This window comes from Chiloscyllium plagiosum, chromosome 4, assembly GCF_004010195.1.
Source record: "Chiloscyllium plagiosum isolate BGI_BamShark_2017 chromosome 4, ASM401019v2, whole genome shotgun sequence".
In the NCBI taxonomy this organism is placed as follows: Eukaryota; Metazoa; Chordata; class Chondrichthyes; order Orectolobiformes; family Hemiscylliidae; genus Chiloscyllium; species Chiloscyllium plagiosum.
In genome coordinates this window covers 60,953,913-60,975,488 of record NC_057713.1, presented here as the reverse complement: position 1 = coordinate 60,975,488, position 21,576 = coordinate 60,953,913, and the positions used below count along the sequence as shown (strand labels likewise).

The window sequence follows — 21,576 nt, the reverse complement described above, 5'->3', positions numbered from 1 at the left end:
TTACTGTAGCCTTTCTATTGGACAAATTTAAAACAACGATTAACTTATCTGGTTCTGTGTTGTGAACTTTGCCCAAACAGGTTCCTCCAAGATTAGTTGTGAATTTCACTATTTGTTAATTTTCCCAGATGCACTCCAATGTCCAGCGATACATGAATTCAAAAACAGCAAAGGCAATAACTGTGCAGGTTCTCTCTTCTCTTGCACTTTCCTCACTATGTGCTTCCTTTGTCTGTTCTTCTCCCTTTTAAAACTGCTGTTGTTTTGACTTTTTTTCCCCCCAAGTTCCAAAACAATGCAACAGCATATAAAACAGTAATTCTAACCGTTTGGTCAGGATACAGTGAATGGTGCACTGTAAGCCACAGGTCAATGCAATTGCTCAGCCATTTAAGAATATAGTTTTATTTATAGATCAAGTAATTTATCCTCTAACATACAAATTCAATTGCTATTGAAAACATGCTTACTTTTAACAGACTGAAACATTTCAAAACAGTAGCCCAGAACTTGCTATTAGCAGACCCCTTCAGGCCAGCTGTAGATTTGCAACTATGTGTTCTCCTCAATTCACATTATCTTCCATATTGACAGTATTATATGTCACTAAAGGCATGTAGTACTCTTATTTCCTTTGTCAGCACTATGTAATTTAAAAGACAAGTGTAATAGATTGTAATCTCTCTGTTTCCTATTGTCTTTCTGAAAATAATATTGTAGCTGAGATCATTTATCAGCTGGCTTGTTGAGATTCAAATAGAAGCTGGATTTCTCATTTAAAAAGCTCATGACAATTCTCAGTTCTCACAAAGTATTGAGCTTGATAGAGTGCAAAGACAGAAAGCTACTACCACAGATGCATGGTAAAACCTAAGGAGTACAGTCAGTATCTATTGTTATGCCAACTATCACATCGATAAAAATTGTTAAAGCTTGTGGTGGTGGTATTTTGCTCACATCACGGTATGCCCCCCAAGATTCCAAATTTTCCAAATTAATCCTACAGGGTGACCTGGATCCAATCCAATCATATTCCTGAAATTAGTACGTAATACTTAGGCTGCATGATTTCCTACTACTTGCTGCCTGCAACAAGTGGTACATTGGTCATCTAGATATAAATATGATCCTGGAGTTACAATTAAGGCATCAAATAGGTGAGTTGATTAGATGAATAGGCACTGGAAACGATGAGTGTTATTACTTTGTCAAATCACTTCAGGTTATCTTACCTCATTGTAGCTCATCTGAGAATGTTGTTTGCAGCTGTCATCGTTTTGTATTTCAAATAGCATTTCATTTTCCAAGATTCGACAAAGTTCTAACCTATTCACAAAATAAGTAAAAACGTGGCTGAAAATTCAACACCGGGAACTTAAACAAATAGCAAATGCTTGAGCCATTAACATTTGTAAAGTGAAAAGATGGGTAAATGAATCTGGAGTAGACATTTATCAGAATTTTTTTGTTTATCATTCACACCAAATTGAATGGATGCTCCCGTTACAGAATGGAAGATTTATTTGCAACTAGTATGAGCACCAAGCACCCCATATCAGGTGTTGTACAAGTTAATTAAAAAATTGACCTAGGATGGAGTGCAAGCAATTGTTGGGTAAGAAAGTCCAAATTTTAATTTTAAATAAATCTAATTAAGTTTACAATTGATGCTAAACTGAAATCTACAATTTAGATTTACACAAAGCTTTTTTTAAAAAACTTTCTAGTGAAAGAGCACTTTAATTAAGAACCAGCCAAAACTGGATCCTCATTAAATGAATCAGATCAGAATTTTGTGTTAGGAGCTCATAAAACTAGCAAACTTAGTGCCACTTGAGTGCAACTTACATAGAATGCCAGAGTTAAGTGATTCAGGGACTTAAGTGAAAGAATGGAAAGAGGTGTTCTATTACTTTTACTTAAACTTTTGCCAATCTCTGGGGAATGATTTTTGCTCTTCTACAGGAGAAGAAGTTAGTTACTTGCTGAGCATCTGGTAAGTGATGGAGGTTTATTCTATTCTTAAGGTTCAATGTAGTATAGTAACTAGCGAAAATGCTAAAATAAAGAAAAAAACACAACTAAATATACAGTTGCATACAATAAAGAAGTAATTCCTTCGAACATACTAAGAATGGCACAACTGGTGAAGTACAGCGAAAAGCTTTGTTTCTGAACAGTACAGGCAGCACATAGTAAGCAAGGATGTACAGATCAGAGGTTGTAAAAAGATTTAGAGGCATACAGGTTACATTGCACAGGGCGTGCACTAGCCAAGATCAGCTTTATTTGAGGCTAGACAGTCCATTCATCAATCTAATAATGGCTGGGGAAAAGCTGTACCTGAAGGAGCCATTGGCACCAGCACTAGAAGTGTAGTACGTATACCGATGGGATAGTCTCCATCTGAACTGTGCTGGAACCAGTGTTGCTTGCCAATTAAATTGCTAAGGAAGCAGAGAGGATCTTAGACTAAACAGTGGGGTCGAGGGATCAAATTTGGGAAGGTGTGGTAAATCAAAGAGTAGAATCGAGGGCACAGAGAAATGTATTAATATGGAAAATGACAAACTGACCATGATAGGAAGGTATAGAGTATACAAATTTAAGAGTCAACCAACAGTTACGACTAGAATTTGCAAAAAGAGGAAAAGGATAAAACTAAATGTTGTATATCAGAATGCATATAGTATTCAAACAAAACATGAACCATGAGTGCAAACAGAAATGAATAAATATGATCTAGTAGCCATTAGAGACATATGGCTGTATGATGAAATAGATCGGGACCTGAATTTTGAAGCTTGAAGGTGCATGATATTTAGGAATGACAGGAAAGTAGGAAAAGATGACAGGATGTCTCTGTTAGTTACTGATGGTATTCTGACTTCCAAAGTTCAGGAAAACAAAATGTGGAAACAATTTGGGTAGAAATGAGAAATATAAAGAAGTCACTTTTGGGAGTGGTGCGCAAGGCTCCTAAAAAGTAACCACAGCGTAGCTAGAGTACAAAGAAATAATGAGCCCTTGTTAGAAATACATGGTGAGAATTATGGGACATTGTAATTTACATATAAACTAGAAAAGTCAAATGGGCAAAGGGAGCCTGAATGAAGGGTAAATTAAATGTTTTCAGAATAAATTCTTAGACAGCCTGTTCTGAAGCAAATCAGGAAGCAGGTTATGCTAGGTCCAGTATTGTACAATGGGATGGCATTAGTTAATGATCTGTAAGTGAAGGTGTCCCTTGGCACCATAATATGATTGAATTCAGCTTGAGGGAAATGAGAGTGGGTCTGAAATTTAGTTAACAGTAATTATCATGACATGAAAACCGAGCTAGCTAAAGTGAATTGACAAATAATGTTGAAGAATAGGATAGGCCAATGAAGTTTCAGTGGCAGACAGTTAGGGGATATTTCAGAAGATACAGATTAGATACATGCCAATAGGCAAGAAAATTTCCAATGAATATATTCATCTATGGTTAACTAAAATGTTAAAGGTAGCATAAAGTTTTATAAGAAGCTTATAATTCAGCAAAGATTGTTGGAACATCAAAAGAGATTGGAAACAATGTAACAAAAGCAGTGATGAATGACAAAAAAATTAACATAGAGGGAAAAATCATAGAGTGAGAGAAAGCTAGCCAGAAGTTTAAAAAGAGATAGCAGAAGTTTCCATAAATATTTAGAGAAAAAGAGTAGTTAACAAAGGAAACATTGGTGTGATATAAGATGACTCTACAGGACTAATAATGGGAACTAAGGAAACAGCAAATAAATTGAACAAGTAGTTCACATCACTATAGTGGATTTCAATAACATTCCAGAAGCAATAAATCATGAAATGGAAGGGAGGGAGGAACTTAAGAAAATCACACAGTAAAATGGTTCTGAGTAAATTATTAGACTGACAAGTGCTCAGGTCCTAATATACTTCTTTCTAGGGTTTTAAAATAAATGGCTAGTGAAATAATTGATGCAGAGAAAGCAGGAAAATGCAGTCCAATTAGCTTCACATCTATCACAGGAAAATGATAGAAGCTATAATGAAAGAAGTTATATCAGGGCATTTGGATTAGTTCACAGTAAACAGGCAGTGTCAACTTGGATTTTTTAAAAGGGAAATTATTTTTGACAATCTGTTGGAGTTCTTTGAGGAGGTAACACATGTTACCTCCTCAAATGGATGTATTGCACTTAGATTTCCGTTGGGCATTTGATAAGGGGCCATTGCAAAGTTTATCGCAGAAAATAAAAGTTCGTGGTGAAGGTGTAGCATATTGGCATGGATGGAAGAGTGACCAGCTAACAAGAAGCAGAGACCAAGTGTAAATGGGTCACCTTCAGGTTGGCAAAATGGTTTTGACACCTTAACAGTTTAAATATATATAAATGACAAAGATGAAGGGATGGAAAGTACAATTGGTGAATTTGCTGACAACAGCACAGCATAAGTTGTGAAGACGATACAAGGACGTGACATAAAAGTCAAAAGTTAAGGTTAATTTTAAGACAGTGAGAAAGCGAAGGTTGGAAAATGGAGGATAATGTGGGAAAATGTGAAGTTGTCCATTTGGGAGGAAGAATAAAGAGAAGTATATTATTTAAATGGTGAGAGATCGTCAAGTTCTGAGATGCCAGCAGATCTAGCTTTCCTCTACATAGCTCATATAAAGTTATTATGCAGGTACAAAAAATAACTCAGAAAGCTTATAGGATGTTATCATTTATCAGGAGGAGAGTTGAATAGTAGAGTTATGCTTCAATTACGACACAAGTGAGACCATATCTGATGTATTGTGCACAGTATTAACAGCCATATTTACAAAAAAACACACATTGCAGAAGGACTATTAGACCCATACCTGGAAAGGGGGAGTTGTCTTTTGAGGAAAGATTGGAAAGGCTAGGCTTTTAGACCCTGGAGTTTAAGAGAGGAGGAGGCAACTTGATTGAATGTACAAGATCCGGAGAACTCTTGACAGGATAAATATGGAGAGGATATTGTCACTTATGGGAGAGTCTAGATCAAGGGGTCACTTTAAAAAATCAGGAATCACCCATTTGAAAGGGAGATGAGGCAAAAAGCTTCTCTTAGAAGATTATTCCTGGATCATTTGAGTCTTTGAATCTCTCTTCCTAGAAAAGTGGAAGCAGAGAATATTTCTGGAAAAGAGGTAGATAATTATATAGCAAGAAGGTGAAAGGTTATCGGGGATGGCTAGAATGTGGATTTAAGTTTACAATCAGTTCAGTGATGACATTGCTAAACAGTAGACCGGTCTTGATGGGCTGAATCTCCTGCTGATAACTTGAATGTTCTTTTATAACCCTCCTTTGCATGCTTCAACAATGGGGACCTCAATATAACAAATCGGATATCTAAAGATGATAGCTGCTAAGACAACAAAACAGAAGCAATAGAATCAAATGATATAACTCAGTGAACCTGTTCCTCTATTCAGCAAGTTCCTGGTGAAAATTTATTTTTTTCCTTTTTTTAATTAACTATCCCTGTATTCACTTATTCCCTTATTGTCAAGAAACCTTGTTGGCCTTAAGATCACTGCTGTCCCAATGCCTGGAGCTCCCTCCAACTCTGTTGCTGCATGTTCTCCTCACTGAGTCCCTCAACTTTGGCAGGTAAGACCACCATGAGAGAGGGTCTCTCCCTCTTTCGCTCTCTCCTTCCATAAACTCTTCCTCCAACTTTCCTTTACTTGATTACTTGGAACAAGTGCCCTGCTATTATTTGAAGCCTTTAAATAGTTAAATAGTGCCCACTTAAAAGGCTTCAACTCCACACTGTTGATATTAACACAACAATGAACAGGGGACTATATATGCAATGAGTATGGCAAGCTAACATGTTGAGGTTGCTTGTGGTCTCCTGAGGAAATCCTTCATTCCAAAGCATTCAATGCATGAATGAGGAACCTAGCGTCGGAACAGGGGCTCTATGATAGTCATACCCCTGCACTTGCGACAACTCCACTACTGCCCTCTCCATAGTGCTCCCAACCACACACAACCTCTTCCACGATATTCATCTCTGGCCTCAGTCATGACATGATCCTGGGCCTTAGTGGATAGCATTTTGGTAGCAGCCACAGACGCCCTGGGTGCCTATACTGAATAGTGGAGTTGCCAGCCTCTGATTGGCTTACAGCTCTTAGTGAGTGGGATTTGCCATCCCTTTGGCCATGATTCAATGAAAAGCCCTTGGTAGCCTGTTGATTACTTGATTTTTTCATAGTTTGGCAGGCTTTGTCCAAGGAAACTATATAGGTCTCTCATCAGCACTCCAACCATTAGCAAAGGTACCCACCATCTCCATACAATTCCCCCACTATATTTCAACATTTCACTGAAAGGGAAGGAAAACCTTCAGAAGAGACTAATGGCCCATCTATCTCAACATTAAAGATCCCATGGAATAACTTGAACAGCAGAGGTTCTTTTGGTATCCTGAATTGTGTTTTACTTTCACTAAATAGCACCATTCACCTTAGCAAGGAATTGTTTGTATAGAACCATGTCTTTATTCCCTAATGAACAACAATCAAAATTCATCAAAACAAAAAAAAAAGAATTTATTGTGGAAGTAATTTGAGACATTCCAATGGCATACCAAGATGTTATATTAATATGAGCATTTTTTTCTCCCAAGGGGAGAACTTCAAATTGTCGTCAAGATCACCTGATGTCATTCACAGATGAGTGTGAAGTAGTAATTCACTTAGAGTCTCAGTTAAAATTGTTAAGTAGCAAGAAGAAATCACAGAATGAACAGCAAAATTAAGGAAGCATTTCAAAGAAAAGCATAGAAATGTTTTCAGGTTGAGAGTCAGGCCAAATGACTAATGATTATCTACTGTTAACTTCACCAATTCTAATATCAACTGCACACCAAGTATGACAACACAACCGAATAAATTAAAATGGATTTGAGTTTCAAACACAGCTGACAGACTTTGAGACCAATGACACATAATGCATCTTAACTTTTTTATTTCTGTTTTTACTTTCTTTGTTGGATTCTCTTAGACCATTCTTCTCCAGCTGGCAATGTAGTAAGTCCAGGAATATATATTTTGACATTTTCAAACAAATAACATTGAATGTCTTGGCCAACAGTAATGTACTTTCTTAGTTCAGCATAAGCAGAAAATGATTCCCATTTGTCCTTATGCCCACTGAAATTCCTTTTATGCAAAACGCTGAGGGAACATTGACCAGCTCCTTGTACATATTAGTGAGAACTCAGAAGGTACTGGCTCAATTAATTAAATTTGAATAGTGTTTGTTTCCAGCCAATATGATTTGAATTTAGATTTCCTCATGCACCATTTTAAAACTGTCTGTTCCAACAGTTTTGACACAATGGATACTACCACCAGTTGCTCAGTGATTTCTTATTGTTCAAAGATGCAAAATTATTTAGGTCTGTACAATTCATTAACTTTCATCCATATTACTAAGTAACAAAAGCACTGGGATTTGTACACACAAATTGCTCACCTGGTGATGCTTCCTATGAAGACTTCCTCATGGAATGGTTCCATGTGATAAACCACAGGGAATCCACCATGTTTTGTCTCCAAGAGAAGTGCAGCCAGGGAAGAGACCTTTTCCCTCAGATGGAGGACCTTTACTTGGCATTCCATGACATCTTTCACTGTAAATAATTCTAAATTCAGACTGTGGGAATGAAGGACAACATTAGGTATGATTAAGCAATCCTATTGCCATGAAAAACGTTTCTCATGTGGTTATTGTTTGTATAAAAGAAACCTTAAATGATTTGAATAATTTAATACAATCTTGACTCCAGCCTTTAATAGGAACATTTATATTCGTTCAGCTTAATCAGTTAAAAACAACTTTGTAAGATCTGTGCTTTCTCCATTGCTAAGTCAATGTCCACTCGATTGGTTTTCAAGTTATCCATGTGCATATCACAACTATAAATTATAATTTGAAAATGTAACAATTAAGCTTGATAACACTTGCCTACTGTTAACTGAACAATGTCACATGACGGGAATAAACAATTCCATTTTTCTTTTACTTATTATGGGTTTTGACAGATTGTTCTAGACCAGTGCTTCCCAAACAATTCCCCACTGTGACCTTATTTTGAGATCTGAAGATTATTGAGACCCCCTCAGTGAAAATAATTGAGACCAAGGGCAAGGCAGAAGCAAAGAGAGTGGAGCGGTGCATGTGAAGGAAATAGCTGTATGAACAAGAGCTGCTTAGAGCAGAAGAATGGCTGCATAACTCAGATCTACAGCAGCCATCATTCCCTTGGAGTTCCAACTTCAGAATTTTAGCTCATGACCGCACTTGGGGTTCTGACTTCCACCTTGGGAACCCTTGTTAAATTGAGTAGTGATAGCCACTCTCTATTTCTGAGCATAATGATGGCAAAAAAGATAATTGATAGTGCTTTATTGAAGAGAAGAATATTGGACACTTCCATTAATTAAGAGATTATAACTTGCTACTTTTTTTAATCAATGTTTGCACTAGTTGAAAAAATAAGGTTACCCAATATGTTTCACTGAAGTTAATACGTAAGGAGACTCAATTTATCTGCAGAGACATCTAAACATGAAATTGTTAGCAAAAGTTTTGCATACTAGCATGGACTGCCACAACTTATAATGATTAAGAACCTTTATCCAAGCTTTCAAAGTATACACATGTTCGGAATGGCCGAAAACTTTAATAGGAAGTACACTATTATTGGAAGATTATGATCCTTATTTTTGCTGATTTTATCACCTGAACTATCTCAAATGTATTTAAGAACAATAACATCTCACTATGATATCTTGATGACTTTGAATTACCATCGGCATTTGTTTCCTGTTCTCTGATTTCCAACAAGCTTGGTTATACACAATTAGTATGTGAAGTTATATTCGGAATAAAGTAACCTAACATATATATATATATTCAAATATCCTTTTGTTCTGAATACTGATCAAAAGCTTCTAAAATTTATATTTTCTTAACACTGTTTTAACTTTGCTGCATATTCAAAGATAGACTGTTCATTTGTCAACTTAGCAGTTTAGCATCAAGCATAACCATCCAAAATGATTACCAACACAGATTTTTAAATTATGTTTCTAATGTCAAGTTCCCATGTTGATTTCATTATCAATAAAATGTTTGCTGAGAAGCTGAAGTCACTTCCCACCAGGAGTACTGGCAGAAGTAATTTTAGCAAAACATGACCCTGCACTATCCTCTTATGTGTACAGCTGGCCTGATGATCACATTTGCCAACAGAGCTACCTGTATACTCAAACAGGTGAATTTTAGATCAAATGTGGATAATTGTTTTATTCCAACTAAATGCCAAGGCAGTATGATCCAGGAAAGAAATGCCATCCATCCTTCCAAAATAAGGATAGAAGAATTGGTTAGAATGCACGTGATTTTCTTCCCTAGATATCAACAGACAATGTTATTCATAAATATCAAATTTGCCTGATTAATTCACCTGTAATTCCTGAACAAACTTTTACAAAACCATGGTAGTATATTCATCTTGGTTTTGACTGGCTGAAAATGTGGCAATTTTTCCTACTTTAAAATCTCATTTTAAATGCTGAAAGCAGTTCAATGTCAACCACAGGCACATATGATTTTTCTTAGTTTTTGAAATAATAGAGAATGTCATATACTTGGAGAAAGTGAGGACTGCAGATGCTGGAGATCAGAGCTGAAAATGTGTTGCTGGAAAAGCACAGCAGGTCAGGCAGCATCCAAGGAGCAGGAGAATCGACGTTTCGGGCATGATTCCTGAAGAAGGGCTGACCTGCTGCACTTTTCAGCAACACATTTTCAGCTATGTCAAATACCTCTCTACACCTAGATGGTATCAACAATAAAGAAAATTGAAAGGACTTTACATTCAAAATGTCTCTTAAAAGGGTGATGCAGGATTCACTAGACCTCATTCCCAAGCCCAATTTCACACCTACTGAGTTAGTCAATGGATGGAAGTTATGTGCCCATTTTCACCATTTCAAATCTAACTTGGAAACATCAGTGTTGAGAAAGATCTTTTACAATTTTGAGAACATGTCCGGATTTTTGTAGCAATATGAAGTGAAAGAACAGTGGTGAACACAAAAGACTAAGAGGAGGCAGTTTCAGGGTTACAATTGCATTTTTGTTTTAAATTTCATTATTTTTAACCCCAACATTTAACATAAATTCAAAGGTTTCATGGATCTGTGGATGTCTGAATAATAATCAAGAATCCCACTGATTAGAAACTGAACATAAACTTGACTTTCAAAGAGTAAATGTTTCAAGTTTCCACTTTAGATGTACGTTCTTGTTTGATTAGAATGCAGATTAGAGAATCAGGCAGCAAGGTCAATGAAACTGATTCACAGTTCTGCTGATTTACTAGTATAGAACATAATGAAACATCAGCAGCTTAATGCTAACCTTCTTACCCAGTTGTCCAGTGTGCATTTTCATTGACCATGCTTAAGATCAGACCCTCAAAAAATTGTTGTTTTGTGTCACAAACTGTGAAACTCACCCCAAACTCTTTTTTTATGTAGGATATTTGAAACCGAGCTCTAGCATATTGGATATTTTGAACGTTTATTCAGACACTCAATGGTGGAATTTTCCCAGCCTCTGAGCATCTTTGAAAATTTTTTAAATGTTGGGAAAATACCCAAGAATGAAAAAATGAGATTCTCGACACAGATAAAAAAAACTATCCAATGTGTCCACTTAAGATTCTCACCTTGCCTTAGATTTATGGTCATGATCAGTGAGGATCATCATAATGTACCTTCTCTGAATTGCCTCCCATTAAACAATATCCTTTCTTAAATACGGAGACAACTGCTCACAGTCCTCCAGACATGGTCTCACCAATACCTTGTATAGTTGCAGTAAGACTTACCTACTCTTATCCTCCAATCATCTTGAAATAAGGGACAACATTCCATTAGCTTTCCTGCTTACCTGCTGCAACTGTGTGTTAGCTTTTTGTGTTTCATGCACAAATACCACAAGTCCCTTTGTGTTGCAGCTTTTCTCCATTCAATATTACTTGGTTCTTTTGTTCAGCCTTCCAAAATTAACAACGTCACATTTTCCCACATGATGTGCCATTTGCCAACCTTTTGCCCATTTACTTAACCTATCAATATCTTTCTGTAAAATGTTTGTATCTCTTTTGCAAATTGCCTTTCCACCTGCTTTTGTATCATCTGCAAAATGGTGAATCTTATTGGGAGACTTAGAGTGTGAGGTCGGAAAGAACAATTGGTGGCTCTGACCCTTGGGGAGCGCAGAATGCCATTTCTTGTACCATTGGTGGGCAATCCTCTGGATTGTGAATGCTGTCCTCACCTGGGTACTACTTCAGACTAGACTGGTAGTATTTGAAATGGCACACAACTGGGGTTTAAATATGGTAGCCATCACATGAATTCTTTAAGGTGCCAACACCAGCTGCACTTACACCACTGCTGAATGTAAGATTCCACAAGACTAACCTTGTTAAGGGTGGTTGCAAGAATTGATGAGGTTAACAGTGGAGAATTGGGTGAGAAAATTCATCAGGGCTCATTTTGAGAGATGCACTACAACATTCCGCAATATTAACATTATCAAATCTTGGGAAAATTCAGCCCATTAATTGAGATTGCATAACTCTTTAAACTAAATGGACAAAATGTTACATGGCCTGATTGATAGACATGAGCTATGGTGGTGAGATATGACAGAATCATGTGAGAAGTGATCAAGGTCTTTGTCAATGTTGGGAACACCTCTGCATTTTTTAACTAAGTTCATGGCTTTGAGCTGAGATTCCCTCTAGTGGAGTGCTACCTATTAATGGAGATTATTAATGACCTTACTGACCACACATCTTGCAGTAGATTAGATTACTTACAGTCTCATTGATATGCAGTTTTCTGTGGTACCACCTGCCATGAGGTAAATTTGACGCTGAGAATTCCTAACACAGAAGTCAGAGGTGTATGGCAACTTCATTTTACCACCTGTTCTAAAGGGTCTCCATGTTGGACACCTAGCACCAACATATCAAGGCATGATCCATAGCTGCTGGCTACTGAGTTTTGAGAAGATTCGCAGCTCAGGTTGAGGTTCTGGATGTAAGTTTGCTCACTGAGCTGGTGGGTTCATTTTCAGGTTTTTCATCACTATATTAGGTAACATCACCAGTGAGCCTCCGGTGAAGCACTGGTGCTATGGCCCGCTTTTTATTTACACATTTAGGGTTCCTTGGGTCGGTGATGTCATTGCCTGTAGTGATGTCAGTTCCTGTTTTTTTTCCGGAGGTGGTAAACGAGATTCAAGTCAATGTATTTGTTAATAAAGTTCTGGTTGGCGTGCCATGCTTCTAGGAATTCTCGTGCATGTTTTTGTTTGGCTTGTCCTAGGATGGATACGTTGTCCCAGTCGAAGTGGTGTCCTTCCTCATCTGTAAACACTACATTAGAACAAACAGGTAGAAAAACTAGCCACCAATATGCATAAACATCAACTAGCTGCAAAAAGACAGCTGAGGCTCCCACTATCACCAGCATTCTTACATACAGATAAGGAAGGACACCACTTTGACTGGGCCAACACATCTATCCTAGGACAAGCCAAACAAAGACACATGCAAGAATTCCTAGAAGCATAGCAAACCAACCAGAACTCTATCAACAAACACATTGACTTGGAGAAAAAGAACAGGAAATAATATCACAACCCAAGGAAACCTAAACATATAAACAAAAAGCAGGCCATACCACCAGTGCTTCACTGGAGGCTCACTGATGATGTTACCTAGAAACATCTCAAAACAAACCTCCCAGCTCAGTGAGCAAACTTACACTCAGATACTGACTACATATAACCATCCAAATTGATCCAGTCCACAGACATTGGCAACTGATACGTGCCAGCATTTAAGAGCCCTTTTGGCAAACCGTCAATCCACTTACAGGTCGCTTCTGCATTTCAATGCTGCATGTAGGGTTATACTGATTCATCACTATAATGATACAGCAAGGACATTAAGGACCCACTCACCCACCACAGACTGGACCAGGCTGCATCTCTGGACAGCTCACTCAGTCTATCAACTGTCACTAATTTGGAGGCTCCCTGGAAGCTCACAGCATACCTGCCTTACTTTGTCTTTTTGCACCTTACCTCTCAGCTGATGAAACCATACTTAAAGTAATGCTGTAACCCAATGCCATTTAACACAGACCCCCAGGAAATGTGTCATGGCAGCAGTGTCAAGTAGGATAGCCTTCTCTCAGAGAGTCCCTACACAGGAAGCCATGGGCAGCCCTCATATCCAGTCCAGGGGTATGGACAAAGTCAGTCAGCTGCTCAGGACAGTCAGAGTCAGGGCAGCTGCTCCGGACAGTCTTTACAAGAGTGAAAATCCAAATGTCGAACATTGCACTACCCATCTTGACTGTTTCTATCTGTTATGGGTTATTTTCCTCCTGGAATGAGAGAAGGGCAGGCAATAAGGGAGATGAAAGTGGGAGGCACAGTTGATACTTTTGGAGCAGGAGGGAGGTTTTCCAAGCAAGTTAGCAGAGTTATAGAGATGTACAGCACAGAAACAGACTCTTCAGTCCAAATTGTCCCTGCTGACCAAATATCCTAAATTAATCTAGTCCCAATTGCCAGCATTTGGCCCATATCCCTCTAAACCCTTCCTATTCATATACCCATCTAGATGCCTATTAAATGTTGCAGTTGTATCAGCCTCCACCACTTCCTCTGGCAGTTCATTCCACACACGCACCACCCTCTGCATGAAAAATTTGCCCCTCAGATCCCCTCTCACCTATGCCTGCTAGTTTTGGAATCCCCTATCTTGGGAAAAAAGACCTTGGCTAGTCACCCTTTCCATGCCCCTCATGGTTTTATAAACCTCTGTAAAGTCACCCCTCAGCCTCCAACACACCAGGGAAAATAGCCCCAGCCTACTCAGCCTTTCCCTATGGATCAATTCCTCCAACCCTGACAGCATCCTTATAAATCTTTTCTGCATCCTTTCAAGTTTAACAACATCTTTTCTATAACAAGGAGACCAGAGAGGGCATGCAGAATTAAGGTAGGTGACAGCAAATGAGGCAAGATGTTGTAGGCAAAAGTGAGAGCCTTTCTTTCTCCCCATACATATCTTTCAAGCCACATATTTACCCCTTTAGTCTTACTGACTAGTGCCAATTTGCTCATGGCTCAGGTAGTAATCTGGACATTACCACCTTTTTGGTTCTGCTTTTTAATTTCGCCCCTGCTGGTTCCCTTAGCAGAGTCTCTTTCCTCCATCTGCCTGTATCATTGATACTTACGTGGACCACAACAGCTGGATCTTTTCCCTTCCACTCCAAGATCTTCTACAGCACAAAGGAGATACCCTGAACCTGGGCATCAGGTAAGCAACACAGCCTTTGGGACTCTAGATCCTGGCCACAAAGAACAGTGTCTATTCCCTGACTATATTGTCCCCAATTACAACTACATGTCGCTTTTCTCTCTCGTCTTGAATGGCTCCCTGTATCGTGGTGCTATAGTCAGTTCACTCATCCTTCTTACAACCCCCAATCTTGTCCACACAGGAAGAAGGAATCTCAAGGGCTGAGGCTCCTTTTGCACTTCCTTCTGGATCCATCTACTTGCCTCACTCACAGTTACATCTCCTGATTCTGACCATTGACCAAGTTCAAGGCATTTAATCCAAGGGGTGTGACTGCCTCCTAAAACATAGCCTCAAGGGAATGCTCCCCCTCCCTGATCTGTCACAGTGTTAAATGCTCAGCCTCCGGTTCATCAAGCAATGGTCTCTATGACTCACAATGGGGCCCACCAGCTCCGACATCATGCAGGTACAACACATTACCTGGTCCTACATCTCTATTTTAATCACTTAGCACTTAATTTGATTTTATAAAATTTTGTAATGGTCTTTTAGTTTGTAACGTGTAAATATTTTCCCTATTTACTTTTAATCTGCAAGTAAAGTAACCTATTGTCAAATTAATAGTATCACCAGTCGTGGAGAGTGTGGTGTTGGAAAAGCACAGCAGGTCAGGCAGCATCAGAGGAGCAGGAGAATTGACATTTTGGGCCGAAGCTCTTCATCAGGATTCCCGAAACGTTGATTTTCCTGCTCCACAATGCTGTGTGACCTGCTGTGAGTTTCCAGCACCACACTCTCGACTCTGATCTCAAGCATCTGCAGTCCTCACTTTCTCAGAGTAGTATCATCAACCAATGAATTTGTGTTTTACATGTGAAGTCACTCTTTGTGTTGAGCCCTGATCCTGGGCTTCAAATTATCCTATTAAAAAAACCTTACAAACTATGAGCCAAAAAATAGTAAAAAGCACTTCTTCCCCTCTTCATCAAATTCCCATGCTGCCTCCAAATTCCCAAAACTATATACTCACTCAGGCTCTCTCTCACTTTGGCTATGATCTCTCCATTTTGTGCGTACAGAGCTTACTGATAGTGCACTTTCAAGAAGCCCTCTTTTAAAAGCCATCCGAAAGCTCGTACTTTCAAATAAACCTGTTGGACTATAGCCTGGTGTTGTGTGATTTTTAACTCTTTTAAAGGACCCGATACCCAGCATGAGCAAAACCAATATAGTGTACAAAATCCCATGCAAGGACTGCACAAAACACTACATAGGACAAACAGGAAGACAGCTAACGATCCGCATCCATGAACACCAACTAGCCACGAAACGACACGACCAGCTATCCTTAGTAGCCACACATGCAGATGACAAGCAACATGAGTTTGACTGGGACAACACTACTATTATAGGACAATGTGTTGCTGGAAAAGCGCAGCAGGTCAGGCAGCATCCAGGGAGCATAAGCCCGAAACGTCGATTCTCCTATTCCCTGGATGCTGCCTGACCTGCTGCGCTTTTCCAGCAACACATTTTCAGCTCTGATCTCCAGCATCTGCAGACCTCACTTCCTCCCCTATTATAGGACAAGCCAAACAGAACAACCAGGGAATTCCTAGAGGCATGGCATTCATCCACAGATTCAAGCAATAAGCACATCAACCTGGACCCAATATACCGACCACTGCAACGGACAGCTGGAACTGACAACCGGAAGTGGCAGAGACAAACCACTATAAATACCGGAGGAAACATCACAGAAGCGCTTCACAGGAGGCTGCCAAGCACTGAGGATGTCACCTAGACAGGGGACGAAACGTCTGCAACACAAATTCCCAGCTCGGCGAACAGAACCACAACAACGAGCACCCGAGCTACAAATCTTCTCACAAACTTTGAAATTTTTTAAAAGGTTATTGACCTGCTTCCTACAATGCTATACCTTCTTCTAGGCAGCTAACACAGCACTGACCCAGGTGGCAAACCTGCACCTAGTCTTGTCTGGTACTGTGGCCCCAACTGCTTGTCTTGGGGAAGCAGTTGCCCTGCCTCTGCTCTACCCTGTCCACTGGGACACCCCAATCTTAATGCCAGCAAACTGGGGTGCCAATTTTCCCTTCCCTGCCATGGTTGGGGCAAATTTCATAAACCATGCAGGGCAGCTGTGGACTGGCAGTGCTGGTCCAGGTGCACAACTCCCTTTTAAAGATAGCACTGGTGTGCTAATGATGTTGGTTCATTCTGTGATATTCAAATAGTGGCATGGTGCCACATGGTTGGCGAGGGTAGAATGGGACTAGAATCAGATGAAAAGAGCACCATAGGAAGGACTAGGTAGTTAATGAGGCGTATTTGATAACCTGCAGCAAGAAAATTCACTGAGCTTCTTGGAGAGAAATCCTTGATGAAATTGACACCTAGCCTGAAACTATAAGACTTGGCCCAATAATTTTGCACATTCAGTATTGCATTAACCTTATCCAATTTTTTTTAACATCACTGGATACTGCTCTTCTTACCCTGTGAAATCTAGTGTTCAGAACAATTTCCTCTTACTAAAAACATGCACGGTTCTGAATTATTCCATTGTTGATACACACTAATAACAATAGAGGCATTCAGGAAGAAATACGGAGTGAACCTTGTTTATCTCTTATCTGGACTGAAAGCAATTTACATGTTAAACTAGCCTTACCATGTACAGTACTGATTTAATATTATCACGGGTGGACCACCGAGTTGTGAATAAATAAGCCTGGCTATAACTTTGGTTACAGCGTTGTTTCGCCTATAGTGATAAATCGCAAACATACGGCTTTTAAATTGTTTTTACATTTTACATTGTTGGCTTTGGTTATAGAAGGTATTTGATAGTTTCCATACTGGTTTTGTCCAATTCTGTAGCAATAGAAATTAGTTTTCATACTGATTATTTATGGATCGCTGAGAACGTTTTGTAATGTCAGTCTTTTGGGTGTACTTACGTTTTTAAACAATTTTTGCTCTAATTAATTTAAGCATTTGAGATAACTTTTAATATTCAGCATATCATTAGGTGTAGCCTACAATTCTGTTGTTGGGTTTAGCATTTAGCCTGAGTTGTGCATTCAACTAATTGGTAGCTTGAGACATTGGCTGGATGTGAGAATGGGATTGCTAAAATGGGATTTTCACACAGTAATTTTATACATGTTAACAGTGAGTTAAAGGTTCTATTAAAATAATAAGATTGCTGCTTGTTCATTTTGTTGATGAACATTAGAATAAGGACACTCTTCTTCCTATCAGGGACTCAGTAGCAACACCATACACTCCAAATCATTTAGGTACAGTGCAACAAGATTTGGGACAAAACTTTACCTACCATCACTTTGCCCAGTGACACTTCTCAACATCAAGTCTAAAACATCACCTATTTCTACAGACATTTTTGTCAATTCCCACATAAGCAACCTCCTAGTCTCATGGTGAGATTGTCAATTATTGTCCAATAAGGAATTTTTCATTTTGTAGTTTCAATGCAATTAAAATCTGGATTGAAGCTAATGAAATTTATTTCACATACTGTAGCTCTTTTAGAAACAGCCAAAAGGAAGTTTCCATTCCATCGATTTGAGCTGCATTTTAATTCAGATCACAGAGTTCAAGGTTTATTGTCCATCCAAACATTCCAGATCTATATCTTTCAAAAGATTACTTTTAAAACAGAAGCTATTGTCATTTTCTGATTTAAAAAAATTAGTTTTGTCAATAAAATGTAAAAGCTTTGAGTTTTACTGTGGTTGTCACAGCAAGATAAAGTCATCAAACGAATTCAAATCGCCATTACTTGTGATGTGAATAATCAATTTTCAGAATACTTATGCTACTGATTAGATTTTCACATTTACTCACCTCCTGTCGACTCAACCTCATCTTCCGCACAGCAGGAGCACATTGACTCCTGGTGAGCATTCAATGCTTCATAGCTTCCAGGCCCTCTCCCAACCCCAACTACATGAAGCCAGAATACAGCACCAATTCATTGCCTGGAGCATCTTTCTCAACTCCTGTCAGTGCTTGTCTCTTGCTGTCTCCACATTATTTCTCCAGTGATTCCTACTTTTCTCCCTGATTACAGCTACTTTCAGAAGTTTCTTATGTTCTTGTGGGTCTCTCAGTCACTTTTCCCAGAACTTCAGAATCCATCTTCAACTTCTTGCAACCAACTTTAGAACATGCTTTTAAAGACCTGAAACTAAGTAACAATAGAACACCAAACCACCGGAACCTTGGAACTCTGGAATACCAAAAAGCCAGAACACACTCCCCTCCACACTGCATTTCTAATGCATGCATTTTTAGAATGACATTTTGTGTTCTGTGATTTCAATTTCCATGCCAGGTCACAGCACTTCCGATCAGCTGAAGATGATGTGGCCCTTTAAATGTTTAAAAGCCTAGTGGGAAAAAAGTACTCTCAACCTCTACCCAGAAACAAGGTACTTTAGTTTCATTAGAAGCCGAATATTGGTGACCTACAGACTGCTCAATTTTCATAGGGCCAAAGCCACCTCGACATCTTGTCTGAATCAGGCAGGCAGATAGCCAGTGGTATCTTACTGAGAACCTGCTATTCAAGTGGATCAAATCTCCCTTTGTGGATGTTAGGAAGTGATCTACTATTATGACTAGATCCTGGGTGTGATTCTCCAACTTGTTCCAAATCAGCAACCTCCTTGGTGTGGAGAGATGAACTGAACCCCTTTTTAGTTACTCATGGGCCATGTTGGCTGGTTGCAACAAATGTATCCCTTTGCTTATGAATACCTTTGTCCCAGACTTAACAAGGAATGAATGAGTTTATGCAAGATTAATTAGTAACACAACATACCAATATGCAGATTAGAAATAAAAGGGGAATCCAAAAGGATAGAAGTTAAATAAAATATACAGATCAGTCTCTGAATTGCTCCCAAAGAGCAGGTAGTTGAACTTTCTGGCCTTTGCAATAATGGTTATCAATAACGTTGATATTAGTAATTGAACAGTTCATTTCAAGAGTCTTCGTTTTGCAGGTTGTTTGACATTCTGTTGTTCTGATTCCATTCATTTATGACTGAACTCCAGTATTCAGAGTGAAACAGAGTCCTTTTGTTGTCTGCTTTCTTTTTGTCTGGCTTACTAACCAACTGACTTCTAAGACTTGGAATGAGAGAGAGTTACAATACATGGGTGACTAATGGATAATTCACAAGACGCTAACACTCAAATCCAGGCTAGTAAAGAAGTGTACCTTTGCACCCGCCCCCCCACCCCACAAACACTTCCCCACACACCCCCCCCCCACAATCTCACCAGCACAATTCAATCAAGTTGAAACTGGCTTCTTAACCCCTGCTCTTGTGCATTCTTCAAAGAGAAAAAGAAGAAAATATATCTGCAGTTTAGGATATAATCTAAGTGACTAGCTTGTCAGCTCCTCATGAGCTCTGTTGTCACAAAAGATCACAGTCTAGTCTGTTTTGACTTGCTTCTTCCCCGTTTCGAGGACTGTCATTTGAAATTCTCAATTTGTCTTCAGCTGTGACATTCAATGTGTGTCTGTTTCTCCAAATAGCTGCATAATTTGTATCTGCAGCGACTTTTGGCAGAATCAGCCCTCTTTTTAAAAAACTAACTTTTGATTTACAAGTTAAAACTGTTTACTGTACTTGGAGTTCTCATCTATACTCCTAACACTTCCCCAGGCAATGAGTATAATGACATTCATTCTCACTTCATTGTGAAGGGTGCAAAAAAACCTAAACTAACACGCACATACATACACAAACACTCACTGTCTCAGCTTTGGTCGGTGCCATTTTTAAGTTCTTTTCAGTTGCTTGGAAAGACAAGGGTGCTAAATTCAAGAATGTACATTGAACAATATTTCAGGAGTTTTTTTAAGCAGTGTAGTGAGAAAAACATAGACTCGTTAAAAACAGAACTGAGAATGCATGCTCTCATACTGTTCCTCATGAAGCTGATGGTCCTCAACATTATAAAATGCAATACTCAGTGAAAAAGCAGTTTAGGAAAACAACCATTCACTAAGAATTTAAAGATTTCTACAGATTCTGCCACTTCTGTAGATACAAGTCAAAAATTAAACAACTGTGGCCTTATATTTAAAACCTAAATATAAATTTATAAATTTAAAACCTTAAAGACTTTTAAAGCCATGACCTTTAAACTGTGTAGCCTTTATTCTCCATTCCCATATCTCTCCTGTCTGTATAAGCATAGTTGTGTGTGTCTTAGATGTCACTTATTATTTTTTTTTTAAGGCTACTGTGTAATAAAAATAATCTTTTTCTTTATCTAATACTTTGTACTGGACTCCTTAATTTTGACCACAACTGCTTTTGAAATGTAGTTGCAAGTTGCTTTTGAGATGAGAAATAAAAACATTTGTTGCAACTGATCCGAGGGTGGTAAAAGAGGGAAACTGACTCACCTTTCCTCACCTGGTCATGTCAGAGTCCAGAGAGTTCTTACAGTCATAGAGATATACAGCATGGAAACAGACCCTTCGGTCCAACCCATCCATGCCGACCAGATATCCCAACTCAATCTAGTCCCACCTGCCAGCACCCGGCCCATATCCCTCTAAACCCTTCCTATTCATATACCCATCCAAATGCCTCTTAAATGTTGCAATTGTATCAGCCTCCACCACATCCTCTGGCAGCTCATTCCATACGCGCACCACCCTCTGCATGAAAAAGTTGCCCCTTAGGTCCCTTTTATATCTTTCCCCTCTCACCCTAAATGTATGCCCACTAGTATTGGACTCCCCCACCCCAGGGAAAAGACTTTTTCTATTTATCCTATTCATGCTTCTCAATGCTCCAAGGAAAATATCCCCAGCCTCTTCAGCCATTTCTATAGCTCAAATACTCCAACCCTGGCAACATCCTTGTGAATCTTTTCTGAACCCTTTCAAGTTTCACAACATCCTTCCAAGAGAAAGGAGACCAGAATTTCATGCAATATTCCAACAGTGGCCTAACCAATTTCCTGTACAGCCTAACATGACCTCCCAACTCCTATACTCAATGCTCTGACCAATAAAGGAAAGCATACCAAACACCT

At 39.0% G+C, this 21,576-nt stretch overlaps 1 protein-coding gene across 1 annotated transcript in view; it reads right to left on the bottom strand.

Annotated features, from left to right (window-relative positions):
* The window catches only part of LOC122549475 (chloride channel protein C-like), a 124,148-nt gene that overhangs the window by 16,266 nt on the left and 86,306 nt on the right, over window positions 1-21,576 (bottom strand). Inside the window, exons 13-14 of the mRNA XM_043689335.1 lie at window positions 7,527-7,706; window positions 1,233-1,326 (exon numbers count right to left, since the gene is read on the bottom strand). Of these exons, the coding sequence (XP_043545270.1) occupies window positions 1,233-1,326; window positions 7,527-7,706 (274 nt within the window). The remainder of the gene's footprint in view (window positions 1-1,232; window positions 1,327-7,526; window positions 7,707-21,576) is intronic.